This window comes from Macaca thibetana, chromosome 8 (assembly GCF_024542745.1).
Source record: "Macaca thibetana thibetana isolate TM-01 chromosome 8, ASM2454274v1, whole genome shotgun sequence".
Lineage (NCBI taxonomy): Eukaryota > Metazoa > Chordata > Mammalia > Primates > Cercopithecidae > Macaca > Macaca thibetana.
In genome coordinates this window covers 58,298,782-58,312,273 of record NC_065585.1, presented here as the reverse complement: position 1 = coordinate 58,312,273, position 13,492 = coordinate 58,298,782, and the positions used below count along the sequence as shown (strand labels likewise).

General features: G+C 36.4%; 1 protein-coding gene across 1 annotated transcript in view; it reads right to left on the bottom strand.

The window, feature by feature from the left end:
• Positions 1-13,492, bottom strand: part of CNGB3 (cyclic nucleotide gated channel subunit beta 3) — a 158,658-nt gene that overhangs the window by 138,157 nt on the left and 7,009 nt on the right. Inside the window, exon 3 of the mRNA XM_050801220.1 lies at positions 2,910-3,036. Within this exon, the coding sequence (XP_050657177.1) occupies positions 2,910-3,036 (127 nt within the window). The remainder of the gene's footprint in view (positions 1-2,909; positions 3,037-13,492) is intronic.

The window sequence follows — 13,492 nt, the reverse complement described above, 5'->3', positions numbered from 1 at the left end:
TAAGATTCCCATTAATTTTAGTCAAAGGTGATACTGGAGCTTATAATGCCCCTTTCAAGTTGTTCCTTCAGTGCAGCTGAAGGATTTCACCCAATCCTGAGAAAACATGTGAACAACCATCTAATGACAAAGCAAGAACTTCAAGCTAACTTGGGTCTACTCAGTTTGTTAATACTTCTCAAACCACTTTGCTATCTACATTGTAGCCAGGAAGACATTAAAAAGTGTTCTGACAAGATCATGTCCTTTGCAGCAACATGGATGGAGCTTGAGGCCATTATCCTAAGTGAACTAACACAGGTACAGAAAACCAGACACCACATGTTCTCACTTACAAATGGGAGCTAAACATTGAGCACACAAGGGCATATTGAAGGAAACAATAGACACCAGAGCCTACTTGAGGATAGAGGGAGGGAGGAGGCTGAGGGTCAAAAACTACCTATTGCGTACTGTGCTTATTACCTGGCTGATGAAATAATATATACATCAAACCCTTGCAACAAGCAATTTATCTATAGTATCAACCTGTGTGTGTACCCATGAAACTAAAGTAACACTTAAAAAAAAAGTCTTCTGGATTTAACAGTTTTGCCATCTCATGGTAGTGATAGTGATGAAAAGCCGTGTTAGATGAGAAGTAAGGAATTGAGAGCTTTACAGCCTCATGTTTTTTTCTCATTATCTTTGCTATCTGCTACTGATTATTCTTGCTTTTGTCGAGAATTCTGAGCAGAAAGGAATGGGAAGACTTCGAAAGCCATTTGTGTCTTGCTGTCTCCTCCTGAAGATGCTGTACAGTTTTGAAAATCTAGAAGTTCAAGCAAATCCAGTATGTTTGGATCAATCATTTCATTTGTTAAATATTTACTGGATATTTACCATGCGCCAGACATCGATGTGGGTACTGGGGATACTAATCATCAACAAAAACAGACATGGCCCCTGCCATCATGAAGCACACAATTTAGAGGATGAGACTGATGGATTTTTCTGGCAGATAATCATATAAAATGCATCAGCAATAAATGCTGTGAAAGAGATCTTTTAATAGGGGCACATGGCCTAGTTAGGAAGGCCAGGGAAAGCCTTACAAAGGAAGTAATGGTCATGCTGTTATCTGACGAATGAATAGAAGTTAATTAGGTGATCAGGGGAGGAAAGAATAGAACAAGCAGAGGAAGTAGTATGTGCAAAAGTCTGCGACAGGAGGGAACATGACAAATACAAGAGACTGAAATAGAACAGGTGCGACTGGAGCAGAGAGTTGGGAAGGTTGTGCGTTGGGAGAGGAGAAAGTAAAAACAGGTGGGAGACAGACCAGGCAGGGCCTTAGAGGTCATGTCAAGAAGTTTTGTGTTTTTGAGCTATGCTAATTTACCCCTGGGTAACTGAAAGGTTTCCACTTCCGCATTTCAGAAGAGTATAAAAAATACTAGGAAGGAATGAAGATTAAGAAGAATTTATCCCCCAAATTGTTAGTTATGGCTTCAACTTCAGTCCTTTGAAAATCTATCAATTGCCATGGGTTATTATAAAAAATAAACATATTGAAATTAATGCTAGAAAGGGAGATTAGTTTGGAAGGCTAGGAGTGTATTGGTATGAGGAAGGTGAAAGTTCTCTTTGGGAATTCAAATCTTTTGTGGTCTAATATTAGGAGAGCTGACTCTATTACTATAGGCAAATGAATTAACCTTTCAGTATCTTGGTTGCTTATCTGTTGAGTGAAGATAATGATGATCCACTAATAGGACTGAAAATCATCCTGTAAACAACAACAGTTATAGATAAAATATAAATAATTAGTTGTTCTGTTGTTAGATTCCAGTTCTTCCCTCAGAGTTTAAACATCTCTCTGCCAAAATACTATGTCAACTTTTATTTTTGTCAAATAACATTGTGTTTATGTGCACACGTGTGTATGCGTGTGCGCGTGTGTGGTAGAGTGAGCTTGTGTTTATTTTCATATAGCCAAATTTGTATTTATCGAAAAGGCATTCTCTCTTTCTGATGCCAAGTGTTCATTCAGCAATTCCCCGGGTCCCAGATAATCACGATGACTCCTACTGACAGCAGATGGTTTAACACAGTAGAGGCACTGCTAAGAGAGAAGGCGGGGTGGGGTGGAGTGGAATGGACGAATAGGTACTTTTAACTTCTTTATAAGTGACAACTCTTTTTGTCTATTAAATAAGAATATGCTTTTATTGTTTCATAAACATATTACAATTATATCAACTATAGTTAAGCCATTTAAGCTGGATCAGCGGGTGTGTAATACCATGCCAAGGAGTGGCAAAATGAAGGACCTCCCTGTTGGGATTTATTGCAGATTTACTGATTCACATTTCAATTGTCATCTCTTTTGTAGTATTTCCAATAATCTTATGGGAAGTACTTGTAAAGCTGTGTTCCTTCAGTGGCATAAAGATGTTCCAGTTCTGTAATTATTCCTAGTTAGTGTGTCACACTTTCTTTAGTGGATGAAAGGAAATAATAATTAATCTTTTGAAACTATAAAATATTCACAGAATTAGAATAGCTATTTATGTGTGAGCTTGGAAAATTTTCATCATTTCTTTTTAAAATTCATGCCTAGTAAATATATAGGCTGTTTCCATAATGACACAATGACTCATATATGTAACAGAAATGTTTTTGTTCTGATTTGGCCTATAGCCAAATGGCTGCCTAGAGATATTGGTTAGTGGCCATGCCTGGCCAGTGAGGTACGATGAAGTGCACAGAACCAGCCTTTTAGTTCTGACACAGTTTTCTTGTGTTATGTGACTATTGAATTTTTTTTGCCCTTATATTCAACTAAAGGGGAGAGTGGATATTTGAGCTCTTTAGGGCAGGCTGAGCGATAGCTCTAACATGGGTTGTGAGCTTTATTAAATGCTCACCTGTTTGGACCTTCTTTCTCGGGGTCCATCTCCTTCTGCTCTGGCACTGTTCCGGTTGGTTCTGCTGCAGTTTGAGGGTCAGGGTTTGTGGTCAGATCTCCAGAGGAATTTTTCTTGGAGAGTTTGTCTATGAAAAAAAATTCACATAGACAGAAGAATGTACACCACTCTTGACCCAGTTATATTTGACAACATGAACTACAAAGATGTTCCTTGTGTTTTAGAATAGTCTTCTCAAGAACACCTCCCCTGGGATTTCTGCTAAACAAAGTAGGACTTTATGCAGGAAGAATTAACCTGTAGACACCTTCAGGCCAATGAAAAAATATAGTTATGTGCTATTTAATGACAGAGATATATTCTGAAAAATGCATTGTTAGGTGACTTAATCATTGTGCAAACATCATAGAGTGTACTTATACAAATCCTGATGTTACAGCCTACCACACACCAAGGCTATACAGTATACCTTATTGATCCTAGGCTACAAACCTGTGCAGCATGTTACTGTAATAAATACTGTAAACCATTCTAACACAATGGTCAGTCTGTGAATGTAAACATAGAAAAGATGTAGTTTGAAATATGTTATTATAATCTTATGAGACTATCTTCTTTTATGCAGTCCGTTATTGACTAAAGCATCTTTAGGCAGCATATGATTGTAATTGAAGTTGGTGTATTATGTAATAAAGAGTTCATAAAATATATTTCTTTTTGATATTGGCAAAGCTGAGGATAATAATTCATTATTCAGAGGGCATTTCCAGTTTTGCTAAAGTATTCATAATTTTGGGCTGAAATTGATGCATCATAAAATTCAGAAAAGTAAAATAGGAAAAAATGTGATTGGCATTATTTAGCACTTGCATTCTACATTTTTATGAAATCAAATTTTTGTTTTTAGCTTGACCATATTTAAGTTGTGAAATATTTTCTGAAGAAATGATACAAACTAATATGTACCAGCTTTATTTTCAGTACAGAAATTAATTTTTTCCCTTCAAGCCTACAAATACAATTTCTGATTAATATAGTTTAAATTGTAATTTACCCAGAGAATAATCAACTTACTGGTAAATATTTGGATTATAGAGAAGATTTTAATGAAAGAAAATTACTTAATATTAAAAGATAATATAGAAGCAGAAAAGAAAAATAAGAATGAATACAATTTAATGATAATTCATTATCCACAGTTTCTAACTTATTTTTAATTGGATGTCTTGTGCTTAGGATATTAAAATAGAGTCCCAAATCATCATTCTTATTTTCTTGTAATATATATAGTTTAAAGATTTAAGCAAATCCAATATTGAAAATTTAGATTTACAAAAGTGATAAATCAGGGGATGTTTGGTTTACACAAGTTTTCACCATACCAGTCCTTTAATATGAACATTTCTAAGATCCATCTAAAAATCTTTCAATGTACTGAACTTTCCAGGAACAAGTTTCAGGAATAAAGGAAATCATAAAATTGAATCACTCCTTAAAGTTTTTAAAAGTTTAAGACTAAGAAAGCTTAAATTATCGATTTCCCAAGACACTTTTATTCATTATGCATCTATCTACTTTTGTTTTGGAATTATAGTATTTTTGGCTAGAAGATAGAAAACACAGTACTAGCTATGTTTTTGTTACGTTTAAATGGAAAAAACCCCAATTCCCAATTTACTTGGGATACAAAGGTCTCAGTATAATCACATCCTTGAAGCCTGTATGTAAAGATTATGTTTAGGTGAAATATTGAAAATTGTAGGATAGGGACCCTTCTGTACAGGCACATGTGGTACGCTAATGAGTTTATCAGTATCCAACAGATTTCAGAGTAAAAAAATAGCACTTTCAATATGTCATTCTGTACTAACAAGCTTTTGATAAAAATAAGAGAGAAGGATCTGTTTTCCTTATGTGTTTGGGTCAAGTCATGTTTTCCATTTCTCTTTACCCAATCAAAACAAAAATCATATAGATCAGATCTCTGACAAATTGCCATTTTGCATTGCTGTCTGTGAAAGTGGCAGCCTAATCCTTTTTTGTATCTACAAACACTTGGACCATTACTGTATAATGTTTAGAAGCAAAATTCTTAATCGCTGGCCATGGATGTCTAGCACATTTTTGGTTTGAAGTCCTTGAAGCCATATGTTGTATATACCTTTTATTACATGGAGGGGATCTAGAGTTATCATGGGCTTCTCAAAGGAGTCTGGACCAAGAAAAATGTTATGGATCATTGTGTTCACATATGTTTCTAGGAGCGCTTACCCTAAAAGAAAATTAGGATTGATAAAGAACATGAAATATGAGTAAAAATCAGAAAAAAAAATCCTGAATGTAAAACAAATAGAATCTGTACTGTAAAACATTTCTTAAAGGCTTTTATTGGCTATGGGTTTTTGTTTTTGTTTTTGTTTTGAGACATGGTCTCACTCTGTCACCCAGGCTGGAGTGCAGTGGCATGATCACAGCTCATTGTAGCCTTGACCTCCTGGGCTCAAGTGATTCTCCCACCTCAGCCTCACAGATCACTGGAACTACAGGCATGAAGCATCACACCCAGTTAATTTTTGTATTTTTTGTAGAGATGGGGTTTTGCCATGTTGTGCAGGCTGGTTTCAAACTCCTGGGCTCAAGAAATGTGCCTGTCTCAGCCTCTCAGAGTGCTGGGATTATTGATGTGAGCCACTGCACCTGGTGGGCTATTTCTTATAAAGCCACATGGATATAAGCTGCATCATATATCTCCTCCATCTCTCATTCAAGCTACAGCATATGTATTGCATTTTCAGTATTAACTTTTCTGCTAGTACCAGTTAAATGACCAACTGTTCTGCAGTAGTTCTTTTTGTCCATTCCTAATAATAATTTTTATTTATCACCATAACATTCGGATAAAATTAATTCTAGGTAGATCTTAGCAACTTACCAGATCTTCTCTAGCTATTACCAAGCCTTTCTAAAATAACACTGCCCCTGTTTTGACAAGCCTGGGATATTTATAAATTAATTTCAGCCTGATTTGATTTGTGGATAAGCATTTAATTACAAAATAAATCCTCATTAATAGCTTATTGATGAACATGAGAAACCAGTTATTTCCTATTCTTGGCTTCAAAGCACAACAACAACTTAAAAAACCCATGAGGACTTAAAACAAAAGAATGCCTGTCAACTATAGTTCAGTGTGGGTGTCTTTTTATCCATGCAACATGTTATTTGTTTGTGGAAACAGATGGTCAGAGTGTTTGCATCATCCTCATCATGAAAGAGAAATCTGAAATACAAGGCAAGTGTTGCTCTGGCATCTGGGTGAAGTGTTGTCAACTGCACATTGTGCTTCTTCCCAGCTTCACACATGGACAGCAGGATTCCCGATTTCAATAGCTGCCCAAATGAATAGTGTAAGCCTTTCTGCCAGTGGTGCTCTTTGAACATTGTATAGCAATCGCCAGATCTCATCAGTACACTTGGTTAAATTCTGCCCTGGAATGTGTGCCTGTGGCAGATAGTGAAATCTGGAATCAAAGTGTTGTGATATGGTTGCCTTTATTGAATATGCAAAAATAAGTAGAGTTTGCTCTCCACACACCAGGCTGATTCCATCCTGAGCCTGGCAGCGTCTCACACTGAGCCTGTGTAATATGTTTCCAGTATCCTTGGCCCCTTGTAGCAGCACAACATGGAGACCCGAGCAGGTGTGAAACATCTGCTTCTCTCTTCAGGTGAGGAAATAAGTGATGTGGAAATCCATTAACCTTCCACATTTTATCAGTGACATTACATAAATGCTGGAAAGGAGGGATTCAAAGGAAGAACCTAATATGGGAATAAGGTTGTAAATTAAAAAGACACTCAATTGGCTTGTTTTGGATGGATATAAAAAGCACAAGACTTGACAATGCCTTCATTGGTTAGAATCTTTGGTGTGGGGGATGGTACTACTTTGGTCAAATTTCTAGTTCTTAAGACCTCAAAGACATGTGGATTCTATCTCAAAAATAAATCTTTTTTTATTAGCAGCCACCAGTACCTGAGTAACTGGATGTTAGATGCATTAATAAAGACTAAGTCCGGGTACTTCGATTAGATGCCTAAATGATACTATTATTTTCATCTAAATGAACATTTGGAGTTAAGGACTAACAGTTTTAAGAAGTGTATGATTAATGATTATTTTCCGGCACCCGAGGTTGTATTTTTGACTCAGCTTGTGGTTAATTTCAGAGTTGCTGGATTATCTAGTGTACTTACAATAATTTTAACTACAATACTTTAATCACACTTGAAATTTTATTACATCTTTGTAGATTGTCAAACAACATGAAGTTGACAACATTACAGCAGTGCACATAAAATGGAATCTGAAAGAGTGTTTTAAAATGGCATTCACAAGAACCGAAAAATGACACACTTTATATTAAAAACATGTAATCTGTAAAAAATCCAGAGAAGGACTCAAAAGGGATGAGAATTCTGGAAACCATCTCATATGAGAAATGGTTTGAGGAACTTAGGCTCTTTTAGTAAAGTATTTAAGATTAACTAGTGACATAATAGTTACTTCAAATTCATAGAAATGCTGCTACATAGAAAAGAAAATAGATTTATTTCATGTGGTCTAGAAGGCAGAAGAAGGACTTACCAATGAATTAACAAAACAAACATGCAAAACCCTCAAACATTCTAGCAACTTGTGTAACCACAAAATGCACTGCTTTGTGAGGTAGTGAATGCTCTGTTGGCTGGTGGTACTCAGGAGCCTCCAGCCAATCTAAGCCTGTGCTAAGGGAGCCTGTGCTGAGGGAGGACAGGATCTTTGCATAGGGTCAAAGCTTAGGTGTCCTCTAGGCAGCCTTAAAGTCCTATAATGTCCTGAAGAGATCTTTGTATTGAGGAAGATTTTTGACTTTTGGATACATCATCACAAGTAAAGAAATGTGCAAATCACCAAATGAAAAAGAACATGGATCTATCTAAGGTCGTTTTGTTACTGTGTCAGGATGGAGGAATCCAGTGCTCTCTCAATGTCATGCTAGGTTTCAGGGACTTTTTTAAAACTGAGATTAATTCATTTAGAAAATACATTTTATATATAGCTATTAAGGAATATGATGAGTTACCAGTGCTGGGTACTGAACAGAGACCTGTAATCCCTACATAACTAATTCTCTAGGTGACTCTGGATAAGTCTCTTTTTTATAACAGTTTCCTCATCCATAAAATGAAAAAATACTTTTGTACTAGGGATTTCTGTGAGGATTAAAGACTCCATTTGAGAAAAATGCAATATAAACACAAAGTGTTCCATGAGCCAGACTGGAATAAATTGCTAAAAACAAAAACAAAAACAAAAACAAAAAAGGTATATTAACTCTTTCAGGTCTTCATAGCACTGATGTATGCGGGGCATGATGCAAGACCTTCCATTTACTTAACACAGCCCAGGAACCAGAAAATCGTAATGCAATTTTCCATAAGTCAGCTATATTCTTTGGCAGAAAGAAGCCTAAAAGCACAGAGTTTAATTGAATTATGCAAATGTATTTAAATCCTGCAAACTACAACATAAAAGGCATTTTAAAGGAAAAAAATCCATCCTATCCACATTGGTTAGGGTCTCTTAAGTTTTTAGCCTATAAAACATGTAATGACAGTAATTTTATCAGTCAGAACCTGTTCTCTGTTCAATATTTAAAACGGTAGGTTTTCTAGGCCAAACTTCGCTCTTTTCAGCGAGGGAACTTTCAGCTGTATTACATGCAGGAATGGTTACCCATCATGCACATGCTGGGCACCTAATCTCAAGAGGGTGGCCTGTCCACAGCTGGCTGGCAACCTCGATGGTGGTCTGAAGGGCTCTGCTGAATGGGAAAAATGGTTGTTATCTAAGTCAGTCAGACTACTCCCTTTGGAATTTGGACTGGAAAATGAGTAAATGGAAATGAGAGAAGTCCAGAGTAGATATGCAGAGAAAACAGCGGTCACGAGAAATGAAGCCATATTCACTGAGGGAAAAGGAGAAAATGTAATTAGCTCCTAGGCTGCCTCAGTCTGAAAGCCTCCCCTGAATGGTTTTTCAGCTCTAGTTATCCATAAGTTTTCTTACAATGAGCCCCTGCCACTGAAGGTGTCCTGATTATGTCTCTGCCTCTTGCCAAACCAGCAGTTAGGAATTTTCTTTATCATCTCAGACTAGAAAGCAGATAATATTTATCTTTTTTCTAGACTAAATTTTCAGAAATGTCATACCAACTTTATTCATTTCTCAATTCTTTTGTTTATCATCCTATCAGGTATCATTTTAAAAGAATACTTCTGATTGTTTGCTACACAAGACTATTTCTATTTGGATGAAGGAAATAAATATGCTGGAGTCTTGTTTTTTAATTTCAGTTTTTATTTTAGATTCAGGGGATGCATGTGTGGGTTTGTTACATGGGTATACTGCATGATGCTGAGGTTTGGGATGTGAATGGTCCTTTCACACAGATAGTGAGCAGAGTACCCAACAGTTAACTTTAATTTTTTGGTTATTATTTTATTTTTTATATCTCCTCTAAGGTGAAATAGTTTTTCAACTCTTTCCCCCTCTCTCCCTCCTCCCTCCAGTAACCTGCAGAGTTGATTGTGCCCATCTTTTTGTCCATGAGTACTCAGTGTTTAGCTCCCACGTATAAGTGAGAACATGTGGTGTTTGGCTTTCTGTTTTTGCGTCAATTTGCTTAGGATAATGGCCTCCATCTTCAACCATATTGCTGCAAAGGATATGATGTCATTCTTTTTTATGGCTGTGTGGTATTCCATGGTATATATGTGCCAGCTTTTCTTTATCCAATTCACTGTTGATGGGCACTTAGGTTGATCTCATGTCTTTGCTATTGTGAATAGTACAGTGATGAACATACAAGAGTGCATGTGTCTTTTGAGTAGAACAATTTATTTTCTTTTGGATATATACCCAGTAATGGGATTGCTGGTGCAGAATGGTAGTTCTGTTTTAAGTTCTTTGAGAAATCTGCTTAAGTAGTTTTGATAAAAAGTTGTATACATTTTTTAGGAGGGTGTCTCTATTCCCACCTTATCCTTTGGCTGGTGAATGGGACTGAAAGTTACAGGGAGTGGACTATAGAACTAAAATTAACCATAGTAGTACTTCTTATGCATGTCAATCAAACTGGTTGGTCTTATACAGCAAAGTCTTTACTGCTTTTTGTAAACTAAATTTCAGTAGATGGCCTAGTTATTTTTCTATTACACATAGGACACATTAAATTGTATACGATAATTGTTACTACCAAGGACTGAAGAGTGGTTTCCTATTTAAACATCCACTACCTTTTCTAAAAAACTGGACTTTATTTTATATTTTTGTTTATTTATGGTTTAAGAGACAGGGTTTCTTTCAGTCACTCAGGCTGGAATGCAGTGGCATGACTATAGCTCACTGTAACCGCAAACTCCTGGGCTCAAGTAATCCTCCCACCTCATTCTCCTGAGTAGCTGGGACTACAGGCACGTGCTACTATGCCCAGCTAATTAACACAATTTTAGGGGGTAGAGGTCAGGTCTCTCTATGTTGCCCAGGCTGGTCTCAAGAAATCCTCCTGTCTTGGGCTTCCAAAGCACTGGGATTATAGGTATGAGCCACCATGCCTGGCCAGTTTTATTTTTTTTTTAGAGCAGTTTTAGCTCCAGAGCAGTTTTTAGCTTTAGATTGCTGCCCAAAGTGAGAGTTGGCTGAGATGCAGTCTAGATCAGTTTGGAGAGATGATAGGGACCTGGGCAAGGCTGGGGACACCTCTGTAGATCCAGAATTGTGCTAGACTTGGAACTCAGGGGTCTTGGCTGTGGAAAGTTATTTGGCAAGCAGTTCCAGGGAGGCTACCCTACTTGTAATCTGTTTACAAAACAAAGACTGAGATGGAGATTATGAGTGAAGAGGAATGGAAAAGCAAGAGGATCACTAAAAGCATTGCCAGATTCAGAATTTTGTCTAGGGATTTCACTGTTCACAAATGTAGACAACATTACATATCTACCATGTGGTTGGTTAGAGGTCACAGAATGGTCTTGTGGACTAAATTTCATAAGAATTCAGTTATGTGTTCCCAGTGATTTAAGAAAGGGAATATTTAAACATCAAAAAATCAACACTTAAAAATTGAGATCTTTCAAATTAACATTTGTGTTTGTAGTTTGTCTTGACAAGGTGTAACACCTGGCAGAGCTTGACCTGCATCCCCATGTGACAGTGACTAGCAGAGCTGAGTAGCTTCTGACCTTTTCAGACAGGGCATGAATGCTCCTCATTTATGCTATCTGGCTTCTATCAGGGTTGGGATTTACTGACCTCCGTGCTAAATGCTTTACATATATTAACTAATATAATTCTCACTCACAACCCAACACTGATAACAGTGTTGTCCTTATTTTATACATGAGCAAAATGCACTCAAAGATGTTAAATGCCTCAACTAAAGAGCTAGAAAGTAGCAGAGTTATGATTTGAATTCGGGGATGTCAAATTCTCAAATGCTCTTTTTTTTTTTTTGTATAAGTATACTGCCTGTACTATGAATTCACATGATTGTAGGAAAACTCAATTTCATTTTAAACATGGTTGCTTTTTTTTTTTTTGAGACGGAGCCTCACTTTGTCACCCAGGCTGAAATGCAGTGGCACAATCTCGGCTCACTGCAAGCTCTGCCTCCTGGGTTCATGCCATTCTCCTGCCTCAGCCTCCCGAGTAGCTGGGACTACAGGTGCCCACCACCACGCCCGGCTAATTTTTTGTATTTTTAATAGAGACGGGGTTTCACCGTGTTAGCCAGGAGAAAAATGGTTGCATTTTATATTTCAAGTTGGAATTATCTTAAAACAGTATGTATTATAGTTTTCCATTGCTGCTGTAATCAATCACCATAAAGTTAATGGTTTAAAACAACACAGTCAGTTGTCTTACGGTTCTGAAAGTCAGAAGTCTAAAACATGTCTGAAAGGCTGTGTTCCTCCTGGAAGCTTCAGGAGACAATCCTTTCCTTGTCTTTTCCAGCTTCTAAAGGTCATAGCATTCCTTGGGTCCTGGTCCCTTCCTCCACCTCCAGAGAGCATCAATCCACCTCTGCTTTCATTGTCCCATCTCCTGCCTTTGACTCTCCTGCTTCAACTCTTATAAGGAGCCCTTGATTACACTGGGGTTAGCTGAATAATCTGGGATAATCTTCCTATTGCAAGATCCTTAGTAACATTAGCAATTTTCTTCAATGTAAGCTAACAAATTCATAGATTTTAGAGATGATGGTGTAGATGACTTTGGATAGCCATTCATCGGCTTACCACACCATACTAGCAATGGGAACTCAACTTTGACCCATTTCTACACAAATAATATATCACTTAAAAGTACCATAAACCACTAGGTAAATTACTTACATATCCTCTACTGGGACCGAGACATTTATTTAAAGAAGCATTTAATGTAATATAAGTGAAGTAGATGCCTAAGGAAGATGATTATAATCAAAAGATGACCTTAGCAAGTTATCTTTATTTGAATCCAAAATATGTTGCATTCTTCATTTCCATGGCAGATATAAATTAAACCATGCTCTGCAGAAGATAAGAGTTCTATAATCAGAAATCAACATCTGCAGATTTTATGACATTGCACCTGCATGTTTTGAAGTGAACACAAAAATACCAAGCACATATCAGAGGCTATCTTTAAACACTAATAATTTTGCTTTTCCAAGACAAAATATCTTAAATATAACTGTTATTCCTATTAAAGTCTTTGGAGACGTGCTAAGTCTGCAGATTTAAATGAAACTACTTTTTCCTTCTACTCAAATAGCTCCTCTGTTAAATGAAACTTCCACAAAAGAGTTTTTATTACCAGCTATGAAAAATTTAAGCTTACAAATACACTTTGAAAAAAGTACAACAAAGATAAGAATAAACTTGTCTTTTCAAAGGTGTAATCCTTGGTTTTATGCCAATTAAGGTTGTATTTTTCTGTGCAAAGAACTGTAGATTTAAACCATTATTATTACAAAGTAACTCAGAAAAAAAGAATTGTAGTTTGAATTATCAGAATGTTTTTCTCTTCCTTGGTACTTCCATTTCTTAATCACATTTTGGAGTATGCCTTCAAGATTGTTGTATAATCTACAAGAGTCTTCTCCTTTTAAACAAATTTGAAGATTCAATAATCGTCTTCAATTACTGATAAAAAAAGGCAAGATTACATTTTTTACAATATCCTCTTTGTTTATGATTCTTACTATTTGTGGAAGTTTTATATATGTGAGTTTGGGTCAGACAGAGTTTTAGGCTTATTAAGTGATTTCCTCTTTCAATGACACATTATCCTAAATATTTTAAATAAGATAATCTAGCAGTTGAACAGTCTAGCTTTAGTCATCAGCTAGGAAGTATGATTATATTGCTTTCATGTTGAAAAATGTATTGTAGAACATTTATTTGTTTCCCCCTCTCTCCTCGAATAAGTCAATGCTGATTTTCTATTTGGAAGATACTGTTTTCTTATCTTTGTGGCAGAGATAAAAGTACAGAAG